A 27,686-nucleotide genomic window follows, 5' to 3' on the forward strand; every position below is an offset into this window, starting at 1 on the left:
AGGGTTCAAAGTAGTAGCACAGACTGAGAAATTTAAACGATTTGAATATTCTGTCACTGATATGGGTATCTACTTCATTGTTCTACTCATCCTTGCAATAGGATTACATGCGGGACTCCAGCTTCATGCCAATAGCCAAAACACAGCTGTGGGTCTCAGTCTTATTCATGCCATATTGCTTAAATATATAGGAGTCCCGAACATTGTGATTACACATTCAGTTAATTGGAACTTTATGCAGTATTCTGAAGAGCCATATAATAATGTAGCAATTCCTGTACACAATGTCTCAATATGTGCACCCACCCATAGTAAATGCCTGGAGTTTGCTATTGCTAAATGCTTATTTTAAAGGCCATATTTGTGAGATCCTACATGTTACTGTGCTGTGTCTGTGTATAGCTATAGCCCCTTATATATGTGTGTGTGTGTTTGTCATCTTCAGCTGTAGCCCCTCCAGTGGTCAGTGTTCCAGTGCTGACCTCTCTGCAGTCATCTCCAGCAATAGGCCCATGGCTGTCAGAGCTACATATCGCAGCAAGCCGCCTGGACCCACACCGCATCGCCTCCAGCTTCCTCACGCATGGCCCAGAGCCCAGCGACTTACAGGAGGCACTAGAACAGCTGCGGGTCCTTGCACACTGTTACCACAATGAAAACTCTGGCTTGTTCCATTCATCCTCAGAGGACGATGACAATGACTGAATTTGATGACATTGGGGATGAAGATGGCCGTAATGACTGTGATGAAGATTGTGATGAATCATGCTGACAGAAATGCAGACTTATATTATATCCGTTGCATGCTGAAGATGGGTAAAGCTGAGTCGGCACTGAATAAAAATGACCTGACCTGAAAGTACCTGACCCAAGCTAAATGACTGAGCTCCTACTATTCCTGGCAGCAATATTCTGTGCATAGACTGGATGAATCATTTCCGTTTTGCATAACTTTGATATCAGTGCTGTACTTACACATGTGTATGTTTTAATGTACCAGAAGTAGCAATTAAGTAATTTCCATCACTTAGATGTCTTGAGTGATTCTCCCTACAGAAAACAGAGAAACCATGGTATGATAACAGATTAGTACCACTACACTGCAAGTCGAAGATCTAATTCAGCTAAGCTCATAAGACCCACCTACTGCATGGGCTTCGTTATAACTTTTAAACATAAATCTTGGACATAGTCAAATGTTCTTATTCGATTGAGACTATTTCAGAAGCTCACTGTCTATTGTTCACTATAAGGCTACAAACGGGACAATATAGACAATGGTCTTGGTATGGTTGGGATTCCAGCGGAAATAAACTTTTCCATTCTAACCTGTTAGTCTTTGTCAGTAATTCACACAATTATTCTGAGTCTTTGAGACAACAGATGAGGTTCCTCCCATTACAATGGTACCAAACACAGAAATATACCATACTATTATGTTTTAATGTGGGATTCCCCAAAAATGATCCCCCAAAATAAGGTAAATCTGACTAGATTAAATAACCCAAACTTTTAGACATTCAGGGCTTTCCAATGGTGACCCTCTGTGATCATTAAATCAATCCCAGTTCAAAAGGTGGTGTCTTGTCATCTCAGAACAAATCTTCTCTATGAGAATATAAGAACAATTTTCACATAAAAATAAATTATTAAGTTTACAAAGTATGACACTTAAATTCTCACACTTAAATTTCCACAACATTTTCAGTATACACATACAAGTAGACTGTGTAAGTCAAGTCAAGTCAACTTTATTTATATAGCGCATTTCATACACAGAGGTAATTCAATTTGCCTAAACAAAAGCAAACGGGAATAGCTGAAACATAGAAACTATTCAAATTTTAGCTGAAAGACTTTCCCAGATTTAGAAATGTAAAAAATAAGTGATAAATTAGCAGAAAGCATCTGAGAAAAGTTTAGATTTGAAACTGGCTACAGTTGGGGCAACTTTGATCTCATCTGAAAGTTGGTTCCAGGGCTGAACTGCATAGCAACTAAACACTGCTTCACCATGTTTAGTTCTAACAGTAGGTTTTACTAACAAGTATTTCTCCTGAGACCTGAGGGGACAATTGCTCTGTCATTAGCTTTAACACAGTTTTAAACTCGCCGGTGACGCAAGAAGTCACGTGACGTCTTAAGCTCCATGGCTGTCATATGTACCTGTGGTTTAACCTGCTGCTACGTTTTACCTTGATCTCAATTGCTGTGTCTTCAAGGAAATTCGCATCACACACTAGAGGGCGTATTTATTGCGTGTTAGTCTAATCTTGAAACATATGTGGATTAAAGAAGCCCTATGCAGGTCTGGTTATTCCTTCGCTGTTTCTGGGTTTTCGCCTGATTTGGGCTCGCATTTTTCACGACATAGCTTCCCCTGCAGCTTCGGTAGCAAGTGACTGCTACGCTAAACCCCCACTAGCTAGCGAGCTAGCCATCAAGAAACCAAGCTAAACACATACAGGGCTCACAATAAAACGGTCAACGGTCACATTGTTCAAGAGACTATCAAATCACATTACAAAAATGAAGTTCACCCAAGGGTAGGCTACTTACAATTTTAACAGCAACAAAGCCAAGTCGGACTACATTTTCGAGGCGCGATTTTTTTTTTTTTTTCGTTTTTTCCGCGGAGAAAGGGTAATTTGGTCCCTTTCCATTTAGTGATTTATAAACAAGCACAAGCGCTTTAAAGCCAATTCTGTGACTTACTGGAAGCCAATGCAGGTACTTAAGTATTGGAGTAATGTGGTCATTTTATTTTATTTTTTGTGAGAACCCTAGCCGCTACATTTTTTACCAAATATAATTACTTCAGTTTTTTCTTTGTTCAACTGAAGAAAATTTTGAGACATCCAGTTGTTAGCCTTGACAGGGACATCAAGGAGGTGCCCCCCAGCCCCCACCCCCACACCACCTCATTGCCAGTGCAACACTCACCCCCACCATCACTGGATATTGCACCCCTCCCCCACATGGCGACCACGGACAACGAGGTGACAACGACTTCAGTTAACAGCCACCAGACACACAGACCCCTGATGCACCACTCCCCCTCCCCTACCCCCTCCATCATCACTGCAGATCAGGCTATTGCACCCCTCCCCCACGTGGTGACCACGAGCAGTGTGGCAACAATGGCTTCAGTAAACGGCCATCAGTCTCTAGACGCACAACAACCCCCTCAGAAGCACCCCTCCTCCTCCTCTCCCTCCTCCCACCATCATCACGGCTGATCAAGTCAGATTGCAGTTAAACAAACTTCGACCTCGGGAGGCAGCCGGGCCTGACAGACTGTGTCCAAGGCTGCTCAGGGCCTGTGCTGCTAAACTGGGGGAGCTACTGAAGCACATCTTCAACCTGAGTCTCCACTTCGGACGAGTCCCAACGCTGTGGAAGACATCATGTCTCACCCCCCTCCCTAAGAAGCCACACCCAAGTGAGCTTAATGACTACAGGCCTGTCGCTCTAACTTCACACGTGATGAAGACAATGGAGCGGTCTTGTGCATACTCAGACCCCAAGTACGCCATGCACTCGACCCGCTACAGTTTGCATACCTGGAGAAAGTGGGCGTTGGCGATGACATCACTTATCTCCTACACAGGACACATTCTCACCTAGACAAGGGGAAAAGTGCCATGAGAATCATGTTATTTGACTTCTCAAGTGCTTTTAACACCATCCAACCCCTCCGGCTGGGAGACAAGATCTTGCAGATGGGTGTGGACGCTCAGCTGGTATCCTGGATTACAGATTACCTGACCCAGCGGCCACAGTTCGTCAGGCTGAAGAACTGTCTCTCTGACACTGTGATCAGCAGCACCGGAGCTCCACAGGGAACTGTGCTCTCTCCAGTCCTGTTCACCCTGTACACATCTGACTTCTGCTACAACACTGTGTCATGCCACATGCAGACGTTTTCAGATGATACTGCAATAGTTGGGTGTGTCAGAGGGCAGGAGGATGAATACAGAAGCCTGGTGGAGAACTTTGCTTTTACCTTACCATTACCTTACGCATGCTAGTTATGTATCCACCAGCTGCCTGCCTGCAGCCTACTTCCAAAACTCCAAAGCTGCTTGATGTCAGATTTGGTTCTGAGGGCACAAGTTCAGTGTATCAACAACACTCAATAACAGTTTATGTGATGTGTTAATCAATTAAATTCCAAACAATTTCACAACAGCTAGTTCTGGAGTAGGCCATTCAACTAGCCCGCTTGCTTACGACGAGACTCAGGTTGCGCAGTCGGCACCTGCTTCCTTATTTGGGTTTTGGGTTGCCAGGTTTTAGCCTATGACAAAACGGTTGAAATTGAAACTAAGTGATCGTGTATGTGTAGGGTGTATTTCATACACAATCTGGAAACCTGAATGGACTAATGATTTTAAAATGAAGTTTGATGGCCATGCAAATTACGGGAGTTTTCCGGGAGAAATAACAAAACGGGAGGGTGCTGGGAGATGACCTTGAAATACGGGAGAAACCCGGGAAAAACGGGAGTGTTGACAGCTATGGTGTCAAGTTTTATTTCAGTGTCAAGTTTTATTTCAGTAAGTTTTATTTCAGTGTAAGTTTATTTTCCTTTTTCAAAGTTATGTTAAGTTCTAATTGAATTAGTATATATTATTTGATTGTTATATTATTATGTCTTATTTGCATTTTCATTTATGTTGATATTGTACAGCACTTTCTAACTTTGTTTTGAAAAGTGCTATATAAATAAAGATTATTATTATTATTATTATTATTATTATTATATGTAGTCACAAAGCCAGAACTGAGAGACTCAGGAGACGTTTTTATCCCCAGGCCATCCGAACTCTGAACTCACACTATACTGACTTTGCACACATTCACTCCTCAGCACTCATGACCCCCCCCCCCCCCCCCTCCATCTACCCATGTCCTTGATTGCCTAGCCTTTCTGCCCCACCCCCATCCCCAACACGCACATAAAAAACACACACACTTACATCATCACTGTCATCACATACATATTCATCGGACCTAATATTTGTAGTTGCCTTAAAAAAGGAAAAGCAAAGGTGATAGTCCTCCCCCCCTCCTATTTTTATTCTCATCGGATCTGCATCGATCTCAAATATGACATTTCTAAAATCAAATTGACGGAAATCCGTCGTACGACGGAGAACTTTAATCCTTGCACCCTTGAAGGGAAGAACATGTATTCCGAGAAAAAAGAAAATCTCATAAAGAAATAAATATTTTTAATGAAAACATGTTGCTCACAATTATTGGCACCCCTAGAAAATCTTACATAAAAAACCTAACAGAAGCATTTCCCTATCTAATTTTAACTTTGTTAAGTTAGAGTGTCTGTGAACTTTCAGAGGTAGTTCATTACTTTATTTTTCACTAAGGTATGAAAATAAAGTGACACAGAGGCTAGATCCTCTTGTCATTTTTCAACATAAAAAAGACAAAAGAATACACTACATTTAAATTAAAAAAAAGTGTGTTGACATTTGTAAGTCAGTGAATGTCTATAAAAACTAGGTACTTTGTTGAAAATGGCTATATTTACAGTTAAAACAATGATTAAAAGGTTCTAATCAACTGGAAATGTTGCTTGGACAAACATGCTTGGACAAAGACCCATGGTTATCTCGCCCACACGTACAGTATGGAGGATGGTAAGGTAAACAATTCCATAAGGACCACTATTGGAGAGTTACAGACAAAGGTGTAATCTTGGGGTCACCAAGTCCCCCAAACAATCTTCAAAAAGTGACCTCACTGCTAATAGCTTATTTAGAGGGCATTCTAGGTAAACGCCTGTCCAGTCATTTAATTACCAATGTAAATGGCAGGAGTTACCTAATGGTACAGTGACTTTGTCTGGAACTGTGGTCTATTGTTAGATGACATGAAAATTGTGCACTTTAAGTGTGTTTGGCGTACAGAAGAATGATTATACTGAAAAGAACCCCATACTTAATGAGAATTATGGTGGAGAGGCTGTGCTATTGTGGGGCTGTTTTTATTCCCAAAGGCCTTGGGAATCTAATTAAGGTGCATGGTATCACGAACAACATGAAAAACCTGAACATTTTTAAAGGAAATCTGTCAATCTCTGCCAAGATACTAAACGTTGGTCATGATTGGATCATTTATCAGGTCAATGAACCACAACAAACATCCAGATCAAAACAATGGTTTACTGAATGCAAAATCAAGCTTCGGCCATTGCCATCTCAGTCCCCTGATTTAAACTCCATAGAAGAACAGTGGGGTGAGTCAAAGAGGAGAATGCACAAGTGTGGACCTAGGAATCTGGACGATCTGGGGAGATTTTGCAAAGACCAACAGTCTTAAATCTCTTGCTTTGTATTCTCCAACTCTATGGGGTGTCATAGGTGAATATTACAAGCTGTTTTATTGGAAAAAGGAGGCTTAAGAAGGTATTACAAGCAGGGGTGCCAATAATTGTGAGCAATGTGTTTTTGTTAAAAATATTTATTTCTTTATGATATTTACCTTTTTCTCAAAACAAATTTGCTTCCCTTCAAGGTTGGATTTTTGCTATTTGTTTTCATTGTGAGATTACAATAAAATCACCAACAGATTATTTTTTATACCAGATTTTAGTCAACTTTAGCATGGGGTGCCAATAATTCTGGAGGGTACGGTACTTGGTTACATATACCTATGTTTTCATTCTTGTCCCTGAGGCAATGTTTTTGACTATTTATTTATGTATGGGTACAACCTGGGGCCTATTGCACAAAACTAGGATAAGGGATTAAGCCGGGATATCTTGGTTATTCTGGAGGGTACGGTACTTGGTTACATATACCTATGTTTTCATTCTTGTCCCTGAGGCAATGTTTTTGACTATTTATTTATGTATGGGTACAACCTGGGGCCTATTGCACAAAACTAGGATAAGGGATTAAGCCGGGATATCTTGGTTATCCTGGCTCAATTTATCTGTGATCCAGTGGCACAAAAGCGGGATAGGGGGCAGCAGGATACTGTTATGGTATAAGTTACCATGGCGATTTATTCTGTGGAGCTAGCCTGCTCCAGACCAGGCTAAGTTCCAGGATCTATTTAATCTCATCCCTTATCTCAGTCAGCAGTCACCACAAACGGAAACCAATAGTTATTCCACTGCCCACTACACATTGTTATCACATATACCTAGACCCACTGTCATTATTTAAACGTTTGTGATCATTAAATAACTTTTACATACTCGCCATTCCCGACCTGTCATGCGACAATGTGACGTCACGGGAGTGCCTAACCATTTTGCGCGTGGTGGTCGCGGCACTAGTTGCAATATTCTCCTAAACAGAGGTGTTGCTGTTTGTTGCTGTGGTGAAAAGGCTATCGCTACCTACTTCACACCGTAGAAGAAGCAATGAAGCCCCTCTAGTTGCCATGGTGAATCAGTGAAGCTGTGATCGGTGACGGGGTCTATTTGAGGGAGCCGTGAGCGCGCACTTATCCAGGATAGGTTTCACCTGGCTTGGTGAATCCGTGTCTGCTCATCCTGGCTTGCTCGTTGTGCAACCAATTAAGCCTGTACGCTCTTGTTTTGGATTCATTGAGCGCAGCTCAGTAACTTATCCCGGATGTCTTAATTCTGCTTTTGTGCAACGGACCCCTGGACGATTGAAACGCGGGACGAATGAAACATTCCAGTTTTCTCTGAGTGCAACGACGATAGATAGGCATCATTTAGACAAAACATAGAACATATCAACCTCTGTTGCTTAGCCAAATGCCTTCCTGTTACGTCATTTTATCACAGAGTTACAGGCGATAAACGATTATTGATTGTTAAAAGTATCCATTAGCGGTTTAATTTTTTTGATTATTAAAGTGGAGTCAGGCTATAAAGAATTACCCCTACACTGCAAAAACAAATCTCTGGTATTGTTTTTGACAAATTTGCTTGTTTTCAGGATGAGACGTCTTAATTGAAGAAGAGTGATTGCTTTTAAGTTAAATGATTTTACGAAAAAACGCTAGGTAAGTCTCTTTACACTGAAAACAATACCAAGAAGATGTTTTTGATCTTGATATAAGATTAATAAGATTTTATTAGATAAACAGTTTTGTACCAAATAACACAAAACCATACATCCATATCCAGACGATGAGCACCTCACAGTCAAATACAACCAGACCCTTTTAACTGATTGAAGGCCTGTTGAGTATCAATGGAAATCACAACTGTCTCCAGCTTGATCAAGATTTAGTTGTTTGGAAAGTTTCAACTTCTTGTATATGGAGTTTCAAAGGAGTAGCTTTAGAAATAGTCTGATACAAGAGCATTTACAACATAGCAAGATTTATTAAGGAAACTTGCTGTAAAAGGTACATTACCAAACAATACAGTATGACCGAATAAGAGACATAACATAATAAGAATAGGATAAGAAAACATAAGCTATGTTCTGAATAAATAGACTTTGATCAACCAAGACTGAATAGGAACACAGGACAACATTTATTTTGAGAGTTGGTTGGTTAATGTTGGCAATCCTTCACCACCAAAGTGTTCCATAAATTCTGAGAGACTGTAGACTTTTCCCCAGCCAACCTGAGCGTCCATACTGATGAAGTAACTCAAGTTCATTTTAGACTCTGCAAAACATTCAACAGACTGAACTGTAACCTTGTTGTACATCATGTTAAATAAATAACAAAATGTATGTTCACCATACTGAAACTTCATACCTGCTGTCTCTATGCAGGGGTAGGAGGGTGGAAGCATTTTCCAATGGCCAACCTCATCTTTCATGTGTGAGCGATCAGAAGCAAAGCTGCTCAAGAAGGTTTCAGCTGGAATAACTCTCAGTTTTCTATGAAACAATGGAGGAGAATAAGAGACAAATAAAGGGTATGTGCAAATTAGCTTGAAATGCTTCTTCTTGCTGTACCTCCTGTATGATTCCTTCAGATAATGATCTGACCGAAAGGCCTCCTTTTCATACAAACTCAGTGGGCAGGGGTAAGGAAGTACTGTGTCCAGATCATAAATGTAGCTTTCTCCACTGTTCCAGTTATGCAATAATATGACATGGTAATCCTGAAGACATAAAGCACAGAAATGCAATCATGAACACTAACCATGCGCAAACAATGGGCCTCATGCAAGGAGCTATATACAAACAGATTTTCTCTTCTTTCTGTTTGTATCTCTTCTGTCTCTTAGGTTAGAGAAATGTTTACAAGTGGTTGACAGTACTCTTACCAAGATGAGAGAAAAATAGAGAGAAAAAAAAGCCCAACTGTCACAAACACTTCTTGCCAACGTTTACTGCTGCACTCTAAAGCATTTTTAACATCCTGCACAAAGGGCCGTTCACACCAGGAACAATAACTATAAGATAAGATAACTATGATAAAAGCATACAGTACACACTAACCAACGATAAGGAAAGTCTCTCCTCGTGTTGATTAATGTGATGGTTAAAATTTGATGGGTTCTGATTGGCTGTTCTCAAAATCACTCTGAAAGTGATCGCAAACGATATTGTTCTTTATGTCTTTATCGTTATATAGTTAATGTGTGGACGTCGTCATTTATAGCTGCCAGCAGGGACGTGTGCAGACATTTTGATTTTGCACTTTTTAAAAAAAAAAACTTCTATTTATTTGAACACAACTGTACCTATCTGGACCAGGTCTCCACCTACGAACAAAAGTTTGCTTTTATCCTGCAAGCTTGGGACCTGTTACCAACATGCTGAAGCAAAGCCATTGTGCAATATGCTTATGTTTGTATACAGGCACACAAGCTCTGAACAGGGTTCTTCATTCAGGGTTGAAAATTATGATGTGCTGCTTCTTTTGGTATGTTGACCAAAGTATGATACAGACTTTTTACTAGGATCTCAAGAAACTATGATAAACAATTGCTATGCGCCTGCCATTTATGAGACTAGATTCAGCACATATTTAAGAAAATGTTGTTGCATGAGGCCCAAAGTGTTGAAAGCATTAGTGTGTCTTGTTCTATTCAGAAAATCTATTTAATGGATCATACCCACACGACTGGCTGATCTCCATGACTGGATTTTTGCTTCCATATAGGAACCTGTACAGAGAAAACAAATAGCTCTTTAGAGGATGAGTTGAGTTGAAAATGGTTGACCTAAAGCTAGTAAAATGAAACCATACCATTCTCCTTTCATTAGATATGAAAACTGCATACACATCTTGAATGCAATGTTGGTGTTGTGCTTTGATATGTTCACAGAGTTTCCAAATATTTTCCTCACTGAAAAGAACATAAAACTTCCATTACAAAATTGCCTATGTTTCCAGACAGATGAAAAAACGTTTTTGACAACACAGTGCAATTCAAACGCTTAGACATAGCTAATTATTCATTCATGGGTTTTCCTTTATTTCCTTGCCTAGTAACATGGATGTTGGTGAGTAAAATGCTGGTTGGTCTGCCATGTTTTCAGTTAAAAGAAATGTTGTCCCTAACTTAAAATGTTGTTTTATTATTGTTACTGATAGGAGTCATTCCATGTTAATTTATTAACGTAAGCTATATAGGTCACTGCATTGTTACCTGGCCTACCTGCTTGTGTAGTGAGAACACTGCAGATTACCGGTATGCAAAATGCAAAGTTGTTGTCTGGTCTTTAATCAGCCAAAGAACACGTCACTCCTCTATTAGTTACTCTTCATTGGCTTCCTATAGCAGCCACACTTAAATTCAAACTCTGGCCTACACTACACTTACCAGGGATTGGGCAAAATACATCAAATTTAAAATCAAACACTTTAATTTCAAATCAAAATAAACTACAACAGTAGCCACACACACACACACACACACACTACGTATCAAAATTAAATAGGCCTACTCTATTTCTGCATTTTGAAAATACTCTTTGCAAACCTCCTATGTACTGTATCTACTTTATCTCAAAACTCCAAAAATGCTACATTGAGAATACCACACAGAAATTCCAAAATCAATGCATTGTGGGTGAGCAAGTAACTGGAATTGAGTGAGTATGAGGGTATGAGAGAGGGAGTGCAATGAATAATTGTGTGTGTGTGTGTTTTGGCATTTGTGGCCAGCACTGCAGGGGTCTCTATAGCTTGATGCCTTTGAGCACAACCACCTTTTTGAATAGCCGGTAATTAGGGGTCGTCAATGAAGCTTGTTGATCAATCCAGCAAACAAAGTAAATGCAGGGTTTCTGCAGGATTCAGGCCTAGTCCACACGTACCAAACTTAAGGTTACTCACGTAACCCCGGTTCTCTGATAGCATGAGTGAGGTATCTCACTATGGGACACGCCCCCTCGCGAGTTCCCCAGAAGCCATTATTTCATTACGCCAGCCACTATTGGCTGGACGACTGACGTATGCGACGTGGAGGAGGTACTTCCTCCTCCCTTATATTCTACGGCGCAACGTCATTGCTTCAGTCTAGCTAACCAACCTCTTCTCGCCCCCGGCAAGGAGGGTGGTCTGGTGAGATACCTCACTCATGCTATCAGAGAACCGGGGTTACGTGAGTAACCTTAAGTTCTCTTTCAAGCATTCATTCGGTATCTCACTATGGGATATCGTGACTCCCGGATTGCCAGACAAGCTTGCGATCCCCAACAACATCAGTGCGCCCCCGGCGTCCCAGTGCCTAACACTGAATGTGCCAAAGTCGGGGCAGTGACATCAAGTCTGTACGTTGTCGGGTTTGCCCAACACGCTGCCAAGCATACATCCTCTATGGGGAAGCCCTGAAATAAAGCCCATGATGTCGACATTCCTCGAGTGGAATGGGCTCGTAAACCGACTGGGGGTTGTAACCCCTTAGTCGTATAGGCCAGGGCAATAGCCACCACAATCCATTGTGATAGACGCTGCTTAGTGAGCGGTCTACCCAGATGTGACTTTGCACAAGACACAAACAGCTGTTCCGTTTTCCTTAACTCCGCTGTTTTGTCCACGTACGCACGCAACGCCCTGACCGGATAGAGCGCATTCAGCCGCTCCTGCTCCGGGGAGGTGAAAGGCGGTGGGTTAAACACAAATAGTTCAATCGGCCGACACGACAGTGACGGGTTGAAAACCTTCGGAATGAACGCTGGGTTGGGTTTTAATACAACCCTCGAGTCACCCGGGAAAAATTGCATACAGGCTGTATTCACAGATAGGGCATGAATATCGCTTATGCGTTTAGCCGTAGCCAAAGTCACCAACAAAGCCGTCTTGAGTGAGAGCACTTTAAGATCCAACTGTTGTAATGGCTCGAAGGGAGGGCGAGACAGAGCATCCAAAACCATCGGCAGATCCCATGAAGGGGCCAGTGGTTTAGAAACCGGGCGGAGGCGTCGAGCCCCTTTCATAAATTGACGTATGAGAGGGTGCTGGCCCGCTGTTTTGTCCCCAAAGCCTACATGGCAGGCAGAGATGGCAGCCAGGTAAACTTTGACAGTGGAGAAGGACTTGTTTTTATCCAGTAAGTCTTGCAGAAACGTAAGGATAACGTCCACAGAGCACTGGAAGGCTGTCCCTGTTTTAATACACCCGCCATTTGCTATCATACAACGTCCTAGTTGATGACGCCCTAGCGCTCTGAATGGTCGCTATGACATTGCAGGGCAGTCCTGCAGCTGTCAGATTCAGCCTTTCACGGGCCAGACCCAGAGGACCAGGCGCTCTGGATGAGGGTGAAATATTTCCCCGTTCGCTTGGGACAGCAGGTCCCTGCGGGGGGGCAGCGGCCACGGTGGGGAGTGGAGTAACAGGATTATTTCTGCTAGCCAGGGTTTCCCTGGCCAGCGCGGGGCTACGAGAATGAGTGAGAGGCTCTATTCCCGCACCCTGGCGAGCGTTGGAGTGATCAGTTCCAACGGAAGGAAGGCATAGAGCAGGACGTGTGGCCACTGGTGTGCCAGAGCCGTGTGCTGCTGCGCTTCCTGGTATGAGTGCGCGGCCACCAGCCAGTCGTCGATAAAAGTAGCCAGACGTAAACCTTTTTCCCGGAGCGGCGCGATAGCCGGTTCGGTGACCTTGACGAAGACTCTGGGGCTGAGCGCAAGGCCAAATTGGAGGGCAAGCCACTCGTAGGCCACACCTCAAAAGGCAAACCTTAGGAACTTTCTGTGGGGCGGATAGATCGGGACGTGTAGGAACGCATCGGTCAGATCCACTGAGGTGAACCAATCGCCCGGGCGCACGAAGCGCATTAATGCGTCGTTGGTTAGCATCCTGAACCTGTACTTTCTTAGGTATCTGTTCAGTGCACGCAGATCCAATATCGGGCGCAAGCCCCCCCCTTTCTTTGGGACCAGAAAATACCTCGAGTAAAAACCGTGACGGCTTTGCTCGATGGGGACTACCCTGATCGCTTGTTTGTTTAACAGGGAAATTATTTCCCCCTGTAGAACACGGGCAGATTCCCCTGTAGCGTGGGATTGAACGGGGATGGGGGTGTAGCGAACTGTAGGCGGTAGCCTTTCGCTATAATCTTTATTATCCAGTCTGACTTCACGTGCATCCGCCAGTACTGGATGCGCTCGGTCAGTGGCGAAATGACGCCATCTAGTGGCGCTAACTGGCGCGACCGAGCTGGCGTGGGCTGCAACGCTAGCGTGCTTATGTTGCCCATCGCCCCCGGTGGAGCTTTCGTTCCGCCTGGTTGCGTTATTAGGGAGTGATTGCACGCCATTGCCACTGAACATGGCTCGTGACTTTTTGTGAGAGCTTTTTTGTTCATTTGACAATTTTTTGTATTCTTTTGACGGATACGCCCTCGGCCCTCGGCCTGGCTGCGCACCGAAACATTTATTTTTGAAGGGGGGCACTGGTGTGTGCTTGTGAGACTCTGTTGGGGCTCGAACTGGCACTCCAGGTCTCTTCTCCGCTTCAGTGGGCTGTGAACTGCGAGCGCCTCTGTGGCCTCTGCACGCCTCTTGGGGGGCAGTGAACATGCCTCTTTGAACAGGCCCAGGAACGGGGCCGGTGTGAGGCGAGGAGGGGGGAGCGGAGGGGGTTTTGCTGACCTCCCTGTGTCGCGTTAGGGTTAAAGGGCTTTTTAACCCAGGCACCTTTGAGCTCGGGGGTCTTACCAAGGCTCTGAGTGGCAGTCTGGGTCGGGAGCTGACGTCTCGGTATCCGGTACTGCGGCGGGCGTGCCGCTGCCTCGGAGAACGTCTGTCTGGGTGCTTTGGGACCTTTCTGGGGAGGCACAGCTGCAGCGCTTCACCGTCCCGTTTCTTTTCCTCACACCGCTTTTGCATAGTGGCCACGGCTGGTCCAAAGAGGCCTTTGGGGTCCACGGGCACATCTAGCAGCTGGGTCTTCTCCTTGTGGGAGAGGCTGGAGAGGTTGAGCCAGCGAGTTCTCTCTTAAGAGACCATGAGGGCCATAGCCCATCCCGCCGTTTGCACCGCACACCTGTGTAGCCGTAGGCAGAGGTCTGTGACCACACACATATCGCCCAAACAGCTGGCTGGTTGGGAGCGGACGAGAGGTCTTCCTCCAGCTCGGCTTGGTAGGCCATGAGGAGAGATGAGGCGTTGAGAGCTCTCACCGCCGACGCCACTGCTTTGTAGCTTTTTTCAGTCACAGCGGACTGGAAATTGTCTGCTTTGGAGGGGAATGCAGGTCCCGAGGGGGTCATCGCAGACTTCTGGGTGGGGTGGAGATGGGAGGCCAGGAGCGGTTCGACAGGGGGCAGATGGGAGAATCCACTGCTTTCCATGTCTGGCCATTCCAGCGCCGCGAGCCCTTGAGCCGGGTTTTTCGCTGAGAATGGGCTGCTCCATGAGCGTGTGGCTTCCTCGAGGCACTCGGGGAAGACAGGCAGCGGCTTCATCAGCCTCAGTGGCGGTGCGATCACTTCTCACGCCGCTCGGGCCTGAGTGGCTGGGAGGAATAAGTCGTCGCCATCCTCATCCCCCAGGGATAGTAGGTCGACGGAGTCATCCTCTGAGATGAGTTCAGCTTCGCCAGTCGCACCTAGCATCCCCATTGGGCTGTCTTCGGTGTCGGATATAGGCGATAGAGCGTTGAGCTGGTCGCCCCAGCTAGCACCCAGTTCTCCAGCGCTGGCCGGCTCCTGGGAAAGGGTTGCTGACTCAAGGGGAGGGGAGGTCATCCGCTCCTAGCATGGGGTCGTCGTCGGTGAGACTAGCTAGGCGTGCTAGCCTACGTCGGCGAGACCGGAGGGAAAGTCAGGCGCAGTGTTCACACACTTCCGGGGATGTTAACGCGGTCTGGGCCTGTTGCAGCCCCAGACACGCGGCACACACCTGGTGGGTGTCAGCGGCCGAAATCTTGTTCCCACAGAAACACATCCTAGCCGGGGCTTCGTACTTCCTCGCGGGGAGGGGGGGCACTGGCGTCGACATGTTGTTTCGCTACTGTTTGAGGACAGGCTAGCGGTTGCTACTGTTTGGTGACAGACTAGCTTTGGAGCTACTGTATGGAGACAGACTAGCTTTGGGGTTTGGAGGCTACTGTTTGGAGACAGGCTAGCGTGCTACTGTTTGGAGACAGGCTAGCAAGGGAGAGGCTACTGTTTGGCGACAGGCTAGCCAAGTCCAAACCAGTGCTCTTCAAAGATGAAGCGGCGTTAAGGTAGCGTTCGGGGACCGAGTCGTTACCTCGCTCAATGAACAGTTAAGCCACCAAGCCACAGCACCTGTATACGAGAGAGCAAGCCTCTGGGGGCGAGAAGAGGTTTTAGACTGAAGCAATGACGTTGCGCCGTAGAATATAAGGGAGGAGGAAGTACCTCCTCCACGTCGCATACGTCAGTCGTCCAGCCAATGGTGGTTGGCGTAATGAAATAATGGCTTCTGGGGAACTCGCGAGGGGGCGTGTCCCATAGTGAGATACCGAATGAATGCTTGAAAGAGAACCGATCTTTTTTTCCTCCGTCTTCCCTGGAACCCTATCAAGAATATTTGCGTCCAAACGGATCCATCTCAACACGACTCAACACGTTACTTCATACCCCAGGCCTATAGGTGGCACTGTGTCTTTACAGAAATTCACCAAAACTTGCACTTTAAAAACAGACAGAATAGGCTACGGCGAAATGGCTAGTGCAAGGAAACCAGAATTGTTTGTGTGGACTGATGGTGAACTGTCAACTGTAAAACTAATAAACTTTATTTTACGGTTTGTGAAGGGTGCAGTCCCGTCCTTTATTTGGTTAACACAGGTAGGCCTACTAATCACCTTTACTTTCTTTGGTTGTAGGATAGTCCGTGATTCACATTAGTTTTGGCTATCACCGCAATTAGGCTACTAAACGCAAGGCTTAGCCAAGTTCTAGGCTATTCTGTCGCCACATTTATAATATTGCTATAAAACCTTTGTTAGAAACAGTCAATACTTTTGCCTGCATCAAATTGTGCATTCGCATTCAGTGTGCTACCATCGGCTTAACGTGAGTTCTAAGCGTCTTTGTATGCTTATATCTGATTTCACTCGACTGTGAATGCATGTATATATGTTGTAAGACATGTAAAATAAATGAATGACACTGGCACTACGCACAAATTAATGTAGCCTAAACTTACATCGCACTTTCCTAATAACTTAAGTTCTCTCGCGTCACTGACAGTAGCTAGAATGTATAAAAAAAACACCGGGAAAAACAGTGTTCAGTCCACCAAGTCATAAGCTATCGGCGCTGCGCAGCATCAGTTGTGATATTTATCTTAACGGAGTGTAATCGTAGGTAATATCATGTATGAAAACTAGTATTGTTAGGCAATACTATAAGTGCAAGTCCAGGGCAGCTGAGGTGTGGCGATGACATCATCGATACGCAAGCAGGATGTGCGGTTTCGCTGTCTAAACGAACTCAAACGGGCTACGGTTTCAGATTTCTCCACTCTGGGACCAGGTTTCAGAAAAGTGCGGTTTCGGGCAGTGCGTTTACAGGATTCGTTTGGACGCTCGGCCAAGACGAAGCAAAACCTCTGCGTTTAACCTAAAAAGCGTCTCCGTGTGGACAGGCCCTTAGTCAGTCAAATTTAACACTTTTTATGACCATTATGATTTAAATTTATGACCTACATCAGGGGTGTCCAAACTTTTTGCAAAGAGGGCCAGATTTGATACTTGAAGTGAAGATGCCCGGGGGCCAATAGTTTGTTCGGACATTTTTTAACTACAAAAGTTTCATGCAAATACACACTGTTATAAAACAATTTTCATTGTCACAATTATCTTTATTTTTCAAATGACAAAATAACCAAATATAAGCCAATCAGGCAGATGTGAACAACTCTAAAAACACAAATTATGCCTTTCATTCATATCTGGAGTCAGATAACATTGAACAAACTGTATGAAATACCTTAAATTTACATGAGTTTAAAAATATCTTTGCCTCATGAACATTTAAAACAGGAGTTATGAGTAATGCAAAGTTGTCTGTTATTATTAAATCTTAAAACAAGTGAATTTTGCTCGTCATTTACAATATCTTTCAGAAAATAATAGTTTGTGTCACATCTACAGGTTCATAACATCAACAGTAATAACCAAATCTTACTCAAGAGTTTAATAAAAATAAGTGCCGTAAATCCAAGTGCATAAATGTTTTTTTTTGGCTTTTCACTGTTGATAGTGACAGATGTTACCGTTCAAAATACTCAATTTCAGATTGATCAAGAAACAGATAACTTGCTGACACTAATGAGAAGGGTGATACTGAGATCTGGATTTCAGTAAAGAGGCCAGGTCTGGTTTGAGGGCAGTGGTTGAAATGCGTAAAATGTCACGCAAGTGGGAGTCACTTAACCCTCTAGGCACCACTGTCGAGTTTACTCGACAAGATGCGGTACTGAATAAAACGGCCGATTTAGTCAAATAGGGTGTCATATTTCGTTCGACATCCACTCCACTAGATGGCAGACATGTCATACGTCATCCCCGAGTCCGAAAAAGGTCATGGTTTAAACAAAACTTTTGAGCTACAGCGCATTGAATCAGTGCGTGCAATACCGGAGCTAGTGTGGGTGTGAGCCACTTTGTCAGAGCGATATTGTCAACGTCAGCGAGTATTTGCATTAGATTATCGTCTAATGGCATCAAAAAAGTTTACCTGAAATGAAGTGTTGGGTCTTCTATCCGCGGACCCTGATTCTGAAGGGGAATATCTGCCTTCAGGAAATGACGGTGATTCGTTTAGTGAGGCTTCAGATGCGTCCCTGCCTTGCAATGATGCAGCTGGACAAAGTGAGAGTTTACTCCATAGTTTAGCTTACACCAAGCACAAACGTTGAAATGTTTGCCCAATGTCACTGGTGGGAATAATGTTTCACGGGTTCGGAGTGTTCATCGGGAAGTTAGCAGGGTGTGGCGAACGAGGCTGGAGGTAGCCTAATGTCCATAGCGCTAGCTTCTGTCTTGTGCCTCTCCACAATCGCGGCGACGGTAACGTGGTGGAGCCTTTGTCTAATGCCACTGGGTATGTTAGACGAGGTCGAAGTGCTCATAGGACAGTTCGGGGGGAACGTAGTGGCAGTGTGGGGAGTCGCAATGAGAATGACAGTAGGCCTAGTCCGAGCTGCGCAAATTCTCTCCACTTGGCGCGCGCGAGGCAGATCTGGCCATGCTGCTCGCATGGTGGAGGTGGTGACACGCTCTCATCCTCTCCCTCTCCCCCCCACACACACACACACACACACACACACACACACACACACACACACACACACACACATTAGGTCATGCATAGTCTATCACAAGATGATGGGAATGCCGGCCCTGTATGGATAGGGATAGGGAGTCATTATCTCTACAGCAAAAGGCCTGCTACATAAAAAAAAAAAAAAAAAAGTCAGCCATTTATTAGTAATGATTTACACTGTTGATTTGCTATCTATTTCCCTGATCATTTAGGACATACACTATGTGTTCCTTTTTGCGTGTTCATGTCCTTGTGATGTGTGTGTCTTTGTCAGCTAAGAAAAAAACCATCAACAAAAACAACAAAAAGAAAACAAATACTAACATTGTCTCGTCTTGTCTCGTCATCTCACTCCTGATCTGTGCCTTGCCGTGGCAAATGAGCTTTTGAACTAAACAGGTCTTGTCTACTTGTGTTTGTGTGTCATCTGAATAATATATATGTGCCCCATACATGGAATCAGAGTGCCTACTGTATATAGTAAATGGAAAATCTCTACAGCAAAAGGCCAGTCTACCGCTACATGCATTTGGTTTGCTTCTGCCATTTATTAGTAATGATTTACACAGTTTGTTCACTACTTACTATTTACCTGAGCATTCAGTATTGTGCAATATAGCATACAGAAGGTGAGGGACATTTTGGGGGGAAAGAAGTGGTGCATTTTAACATTCAAACATGCGACTTTTCATGAAAATTCTATAATCCAAGATGGCCGCCACCATATGACGTCATAATATGCAAATTAGATATAAACATTTAATCTCTACATAAACTTTGGGTCATCCTTAATATTTCTCTAATTTACAGAAAGTCTCTATCTCTTATCACTTTTAAGATATAGCCTTTTGAAATGAAGATGTCAAAATTGATCGTTTCGGAAAAAAACCTCTGGCGCCTAAAGGGTTAAGGCCCATTCACACCAAGAACGATAACGATAATGATAACTATAACCATAACGATAAAAGTGTTCACACTGAACAACGATAAACAAAGTCTCTCCTTGTGTTAATGAATGTAACGGCTAAAATTCGATGGGTTCTGATTGGCTATAAGCATTTTATCGTTGTGAAAATCGCTCTGAAAGTGATCCCCAACGATATCGTTCTTCATGTCGTTATCGTTATAGTTTATGTGTGAACGTCGTCATTAATATTATCGTTATCGTTCTTGGTGTGAATGGGCCTTTAGTCTTGACCTCAATCGGTTCTTGTTCATAAGTTCATGACAGAGAATGTCTTCTCATACAAATATGTGGAGCCGAATAAGCTCAGTATTTTCTTAGCAAATGTTCGCATTTCTGGAAACCTGTCTTTATCCAGCTTGCAGTAAAAGTCAACAAGAGAAAGCTGCTGGTGTTTGCCGCGCCATTCATCATCACACTGCAGCTCAATGAGCTCCAGCTGCAGCTGTGGAGGAGCATCATCAGGGTCCACGGAGAAGGGAGAAGAGAAAAGCAGCATGTCCTTTTCAATAACTGCAAAATCCCGAAAGCGTTTGTTAAATTCCACAGAAAGAGATGCGATAGCTGTTGCATAACTCTTCATTTGCGCACCGATGTTGTCCTGTGGGAAACTGTCAATGACCTCTTTCAAAGCCGGGAAGTGCGCGGTGCAGGGCTCTGTTTGGGACAAGTGTCTTTGGAAAAGTTGCAGCTTGGTTCCAAAGGCTTTGATGTGAGCGTATAGCTGGCTCACCACTGCATCTCGTCCTTGAAGATTAACATTCAGCGCATTCAGATGCTTCGTTATGTCAACCAAAAAAGCCAAATCTGCCAGCCATACAGGATCGGTTTCATAACATGATCAAATTTGAGATGTTTGGCGCAGAGAGCCTGCTGGTGAATTATACAGTGAAGTTTAATGGCGTTACCTCCTTCTTCGCTGACTTTATTGCAGATCAGTGTGGACAATCCACTTCGCTCACCAGCCATGGCAGGCGCACCATCGGTAATGATCCCAGAAACTTTACTCCATAGTAGTTTCATATCAACAGCTTTACAAACAGAAACGAATAAATCCGATCCTCTGGTTTGGCCTTTCATGCTTTGGAGGTCCAGCAGCTCCTCTGTTATGTTCGTGTTATTGTCAACTCCTCTTAAAAAAATAGCTGTAAATAGCTAACAGTAGCTGTGCAGTGTCAGATGCATCTGTGCTTTCATCGCTAATGAGAAATAATCAAAAGCCTCTCCCCTGTCCCCCAGTTGGCTCTGAATATCCACCGATATGTCCTCAACTCTCCGTGCCACAGTGTTACGTGCCAGGCAAACATTTGCAAATTCTTGCTTCTTCTCAGGGCAAATGTTCTCCACCATTTTCATAACACAGTCTTTGATAAATGTACTGTACCTTCAGTAAAAGGTTTGCCATGTTTAGCTATTAACATGGCCACTTCGTAGCTTGCTTTGGTGATATTTTCTTTTGACTCATAGGCCCGCGTGAAGAATCGCTGTTGTGATGCCAGTGCAGCTTGGAGCTGCTTCACTTTTTCAGCACGCTCACCCTCTGTTAGCTTGTCGTATGTGTTAGCATGTTTAGTCTGGTAGTGTCTCTTTAAGTTGAAATCCTTAAACAAGGCAACCGTCTCTTTACAAATTAGACAAACACAATTGCCTTGATTTTCAGTTAAGAAGTATTGTAATTCCCATTTCTCTTGAAAGCGGTGGCCCTCACTGTCAACTTCCCTCGTTTTCTTTGCAGTGGCCATGGCAGAAATGAGCGGAGAGGGGTTCGCAGCACCGATGCAGAGACTGATAGTATTAAAGTGGTGCTGCCACCATTTGGTGAAAGGTGTCAAGTTTTATGATTTATTTATTCTGTTTGACAGTGCAGGCGGGCCATAAATAATACATTATAAGACCGAAGCTGCGGGCCGTATGAAATCTGACCGCGGGCCGTGATTGGCCCCCGGGCCGGACTTTGGACATGCCTGACCTACATGAATTACAAAAAAAACCTTCAGTCATTAAAATTCCCTTCAAAATAATTATTTTGGGCGGTGTTAGAGTCTGGGAACATTGTTTGGACAAGTTTGTCTATATCTTCGTTCCCGTTGTACGAGTGGTGTTTGGTCACGGTATTCAACACCCACAGGACCTCCGCTTTCAAGGTGGAGGATGATCCGATATGTGTGTGGAACTGGAGACAAACGGAATCCCGCGCAGTATCAATCTTTAGGCTGGTGGAAAATAGTTGTGCATAGTAGGATATGTGAATGCAAATCAATCATTGTGTTTTCTGTCATTAGATAAAATAAGCTTAAATGTTCAAAAAACTAACAAGCCAAAGAAAATCTTTCTGGGATCATAGAAGAGATCAGTGTCTTGCAATGTTAATTTCTATGATTTTGGTGAGCACTAGGCCTACACTAATGACGTGATACGTGAACTAACGGGATAGTTACCTAGAAGGAGATCTCTCCAGATGTAAAAGTTAAAAGTCTGCTTTATTGTCAATTTCTTCACGTCAAGACATACAAAGAGATCGAAATTGCGTTTCCTACTATCCCACGGTGGAGACAAGACATATTTTACCAATTAGGTCCACAGACAAACATAATATTCAAGTAAACAATATAAAAAGTAAAAATAAGAAGGCACATACAATGAAGAAATAAGAGCAGCACAATTTGGTAGAAATTGTGCAATTGTGCATACAGTAGACAGTCAATATCATAGTGCAAAAGTCAGGCCAATAAATGGCTGAGGTAGTTTTGTTTGACCTAAGTATGCAAGTGGCATAGTGGTGCAAGTTATGTAAGAGCAGCAGAAGTGTGTTCAGAAGTGTTCAGGACAACAACAAGTTGCAAGTGTGCAAGTGTACAAGTGGAGTAGTGCAAGTGGAGTAGTGCAAGGCAGCCATCGTGGGTCTAAAAGTCCAGGATGTTATGTAGCTGAGGGTGGAGGGGGGAGAGGGGGGAGAGAGTTCAGGATCCTAACAGCCTGGTGTATGAAGCTGTTGGTGAGTCTGGTGGTGCGGGAGTGCAGGCTTCTGTACCTCTTCCCAGAGGGCAGTAGATCAAACAAATTGTGAGCGGGGTGACTTGCATCACTCACAATTGTGGTCGCCTTGCGGGTGAGGTGGGAGGTGTAAATGTCCCTCAGGGAGGGGAGTGAAGCACCAATAATCCTTCCAGCTGTGTTCACTATGCGCTGCAGGGCTTTCCTGTTGTATTCAGTGCAGCTTCCGCCCCACACAGCGATACAGCTGGAGAGGATGCTCTCAATGGTGCCTCGGTAGAATGTGGTCATGATGGCTGGTGGAGCACTTGCTCGCCTGAGTTTCCGCAGGAAGTACAGGCGGCGCTGAGCTTTCTTCGCCAGTGATGCAGTGTTGGTGGTCCAGGAGAGGTCTTCACTGATGTGCACCCCCAGGAATTTGGTCCTGCTCACTCTCTCCACCACAGCACCGTCGATGGTCAGTGGCAGGTGACCTCTACGGCAGCAAATTTCACTATGTGGTTGTTGCTGTAGGTTGCAGTGCAGTCATGCGTCAGCAGGGTGAAGAGCAGCGGACTGAGCACGCAGCCTTGGGGGGCCCCATGCTCAGTGTGATGATATTGTTGCCAACACGTACTACTTGAGGCCTCTGACAGAGGAAGTCCAGTAGCCAGTTGCAGAGGTAGGTACTGAGTCCCAGTTTGTCAAGTTTGCAGATGAGTTGTTGTGGTATTATGATGTTGAATGCAGAACTGAAGTCTATAAACAGCAATCTCACATATGAGTAAACGAACAAAACACCGTTCGGTTGGGACAGAGAGAGGTCGCTGCGTCTGCACGCGCCGCCATCTTAATAATAATAATAATAATAAAGCTTTATTTGTATAGCACCTTTCATACACAGAATGCAGCTCAAAGTGCTTTACATTTGAAGCATGTAACACAATAATAGTCAGTCATTATCAATCACTTTTCTTTGCTGTTTATGATATACTCAGCAACATATCAAAAATATAGAAAATGACGTCATAAGACTGGCAGCCTTAACCCTCTCACCCCCCACAAGCACGCCATATGGCAACTGTGGCAAGGAAAAACTCCCATATTCCAGGAAGAAACCTTGAGCAGAACCTGACTTAATAGGGGGAGCCCATCTGCTTCTGGCTGGCTGCGCCCTCCAATAGTAGCAGATGTAGAATAATCTGAAAATGTAGTCTACAGGATAAGATGAGTTAACTAAAAGCTTTCCTGTACAGGTATGTTTTCAGATCTTTTTAAAAAATATTTACTGAACTCGCCTGCTTGATGTACAGAGGCAGGGTGTTCCATAGTTTGGGGGCATAATGGATAAACGCAGCTTCTCCACTTTGTTTGTGGAGCACTTTGGGTACGATTAAAAGATTAGAATTGGATGATCTAAGTTTCCTTTGTGGTTGATAAGATATTAAAAGCTCAGAGATATATGAAGGTGCTATGCCATTCAGAGCTTTGTAAGTAATTAACATAACCTTAAAATCAATTCTATAGGAAATAGGGAGCCAGTGCAGATCAGCCAACACAGGGGTGATGTGTTCTCTCTTCTTAGTCTTAGTTAAAAGTCTAGCCGCAGAGTTCTGTATGAGTGCCAATTTCTTTAGATGTTTTTTGGGAAGACCAGTGAAAAGTGCATTGCAGTAGTCTAACCTGCTAGTGATAAAGGCGTGAATTAGTTTTTCTGCATCTTGTTGAGTTAAAAAGGGCCGCACTTTGGCAATGTTTCTCAAGTGGAAATAGGCTGTCTGAGTAACTTTACTGATATGGGGCTTAAAACTTAACTCTGCATCTAAGATGACACCGAGGCTTGTTACTTTTGGTTTGACCTGGTGTGCCAAGTTCCCCAGATTACTAAGAATAATATCTCGCTTTAGTTTTGGTCCAACCAGAAGTACCTCTGTTTTGTCATCATTTAGTTTCAAAAAGTTTTTGCTCATCCACTGATTAATGGAGGTTAGGCATGCAGTGAGGGAGCAAAGGCCATCTGGGTTAGTTGGCTCCACAGAAAGATACAATTGGGTATCATCTGCGTAGCTGTGGAAGTTTACATTATGTTGACTTATGACGTTTCCCAATGGAAGCATATATAGAGAAAATAGCAGGGGATGCATCAATGCATCTTGAGAGGTGCATTTCAGCTAATCAACTTAACATTACAAACATTACTATTTGTTGCTTTGTGGTCACAGCATCACACACATGACAGCTGCAGGTTGAAAGCTGTGTGTGTGTGTGTGTGAGGAGAAAAGACACATAGGGCCTAGGCTACAGTAAGCACTAAGCATGCTTTGCGCACACTGACATGAAATACGTATCTTATTGCAAAACAACGTCATTCTTAATGGATATAATCGCCGTAATTTCACAGAAACCCCCTTCAACCCTCTCTGGTGCAACACTTGACCATAGACTGTAAAAGAAAACATTGGCAGTAAAGCCTGGGAGTTCAGAGTTTGCGTGGGTTTCTGTGAAAATCCTTCTGACAAGTCTGTTTGCTGCACTGCCGTATGGACCTTGTTGTGGAACGCTGTGATAACACGCAGATTCCTCAGACAGCTACAACAAGCAAAATGAATGAATGCTGCCGCCAGCGCATTTTATGTGGGGAAAAGGCGATGGTACAACCGATGGATGAACTTTTTAGGGCTTAAAATTCTTATTATCAAATTTAAGACATTTTATGACCCCGCGGAAACCCAGCTCATAATGGCAGTGACATGTTTCTATTCTAATTACTCAATTTAAATGTAAGTTACTGTAGTGTCCTAGAAATAACAGAAATGGAACGAGGGGGGCTTAAGACTACAGAAGCAGTGCTTCACCAAAAAAAAAAAGTCACAAAAAAGTAAAAAAAAAAAAAATCTTCCAATAATTTAGTACTTTGAAATAGAAATACAACCACTAACACAAGCTGTTTTCCTGAAATCAATTCTGAGAGTGACAACAGAGTGCCATCGCCACCCACCCGCGAAGTAAAACAGCGTTGTTAGACACAAACTCACCAGTAACAGCTCGTGTAGACACACTCCTCTCTTGGTGGAGTGATGATGACATACTCCAGTGAAAGGTCCAGTTTATTCATGCTTTAAAATTGTGTTAAGAATAACGTTACCTTATGTAAAGTTACAATCATTTAACTGTCCTCTTCAGACCGGTTCAGGCCAAAATCCTCCTTATGTTTCAAGTGTAACCGAAATTTGAGTCCGTGCTGGAAACAAGACTTTGTTGGCAACATGCAGAAGGTTCTGATCAGTAGTGATGTTACCCGTGAACCCCCTGCTTCGAAGCGTGTATCGAAGACATGAACCAATTTGGAGTAAAGCTTTGTATCGGAGCTTGATTCGTTTTGTGATAATCACATGATCAGTGACGTCCGAAGCTTCGTTTCACACACACCCACGTGACTGCTTCGAAATTTAATTCAAAGCATTAAAGTTGCGCGACACGGGGGGCGCCGTTGTGGGTTGTTGAAGAAGGAGAGCCAACAGACTCAATAGCGCTGCTGACACGAAAGCTTATAGCCTGGGCTTTTAGCTCTATCAGCACGCTCGACTCCCGTTCTAAGATGCGTCTGTTTCGCGGGTTCGAGTCCAGGCGTGTGCAGGACTGAATCGCACAGTTAGAACACAACCCAGATTACAATTGGTCTAGGCTACGTACTCAATATATATAGCGCGGGAATGATGCCAAAACCCTCCCTTCCTACCATCCGGTGGATCCATCAAACGTCATGTCAAACGCCTACCAGCACGTTCATTGCTTATCATGCAACAACAAATGTGTAGCTACCTCTCCGGAGGTTTTGTTTTTGGTGCATTTTGTCTGTTTGTCTAAAATCTAAGACAGTAGAAAATTATGTTTAAAGACTTAATTAAATTAAAAACATAAATTTCTACTGTCTTAGATTTAGTTTCACATTGCAAGTAACGCTTAACATGACCAATAGGGCTACAAATTGTGGTTAACTAGTGTCGAGTTGTCGACAGCATATTGCGAGTAGGCCTAGTTGTGAACTTTAATCGTAGCCTATTATAGCGCGGGAATGATGCCAAAAACCTCCCTTCCTACCAACCGGTGGTGGATCCATCAAACGTCATGTCAAACGCCTACCAGCAGGTGCATTGCTTTATCATGCAACAACAAATGTGTAGCTACCTCTCCGGAGGTTTTGTTTTTGGTGCATTTTGTCTGTTTGTCTAAAATCTAAGACAGTAGAAAATTATGTTTCTTTAAACATAATTTTCTACTGTCTTAGATTTTAGTTTCACATTGCAAGTAACGCTTAACATGACCAATAGGGCTACAAATTGTGGTTAACTAGTGTCGGATAGCATATTGCGAGTAGTTGTGAACCATAGGAACTTTAATCGTAGCCTATAGCCAAATTGAAATAAATGCGAATTTATGATAAGCCTGTCAGTTCGACTGGCGACCCACAGTGTGATAAGCAGGTTCCCCCGAGCAGTCTGCATTGCTACACTGAGGGCTTCTCTGTCTGCTGATGTTTTGCTCAAAGGTCCAGGCTGTCCACATATCCTTCATGCCATTTCAGCTGAAAACACTTTTCATTTGTTAGCTACTTAATAAACGTATCTTTATTAGTGTCAACATTACAGTATTTAGGCTATGTTAAACTCAAGCCACTCTAAGAAATGGCCGTAGGCCTACTTTTACAGTACAGCACAGCAAAATCTATTCAGATTGCAGTCCGAGGGATATTGTCCATAAAACGTTGTTAAACTTAGCCTATAGGCTAGGATACATAATCACATATTTGGAGATTTGAAGTGGGCTCATATGCTTCCATAACGTATTGATGTAAGAAAGAGAAAATGTGGTAAGGCCAGCCTATGGCATTTCTCATATCTCGCAGATAATTGGTTAGTCCTGTTTTGCCGATGGTTATTACGCATAACAGTTTAAGCAACAATAGCAATAGCTTGTCACTAATAACGACACAAATAGACTAATGAATGTTCATTTAATGAAGTTTCAACATTGTACAGTGTTCCTACATGTATGCATGTTCCAACACAAGCCTAC

The 27,686-nt window shown here is 43.6% G+C and overlaps 2 protein-coding genes across 6 annotated transcripts in view; one reads left to right on the forward strand and one right to left on the reverse strand.

Moving 5' to 3' along the window:
* The window catches only part of msto1 (misato mitochondrial distribution and morphology regulator 1), a 71,104-nt gene extending 69,776 nt beyond the window's left edge, over nt 1-1,328 (forward strand). The window contains exon 14 of the mRNA XM_042076581.1: nt 446-1,328. Within this exon, the coding sequence (XP_041932515.1) occupies nt 446-705 (260 nt within the window). The 3' untranslated portion in view covers nt 706-1,328. The remainder of the gene's footprint in view (nt 1-445) is intronic.
* Nucleotides 1,329-8,315: 6,987 nt separating this feature from the next.
* wdyhv1 (WDYHV motif containing 1) lies at nt 8,316-26,138 on the reverse strand. 5 transcript variants are annotated; one of them, XM_042077381.1, is made up of 6 exons: nt 25,756-26,136; nt 10,168-10,267; nt 10,038-10,084; nt 8,925-9,073; nt 8,722-8,846; nt 8,316-8,628 (listed from the first exon to the last, which is right to left on the reverse strand). In XM_042077381.1, exons 3-6 carry the CDS (start codon nt 10,074-10,076, stop codon nt 8,492-8,494), a joined length of 450 nt encoding a protein of 149 aa, XP_041933315.1. In that variant the 5' UTR covers nt 10,077-10,084; nt 10,168-10,267; nt 25,756-26,136; the 3' UTR covers nt 8,316-8,491. The 5 variants fall into 5 exon arrangements, with proteins under 5 accessions (XP_041933315.1, XP_041933314.1, XP_041933312.1 ...); XM_042077380.1 differs by having other exon boundaries at nt 10,034-10,084; nt 25,756-26,135; XM_042077378.1 differs by having other exon boundaries at nt 10,034-10,084; nt 25,646-26,134.
* Between the last annotated feature and the right edge of the window lie 1,548 nt (nt 26,139-27,686).

The sequence above is a fragment of the Alosa sapidissima genome, chromosome 21 (assembly GCF_018492685.1).
Source record: "Alosa sapidissima isolate fAloSap1 chromosome 21, fAloSap1.pri, whole genome shotgun sequence".
In the NCBI taxonomy this organism is placed as follows: Eukaryota; Metazoa; Chordata; class Actinopteri; order Clupeiformes; family Clupeidae; genus Alosa; species Alosa sapidissima.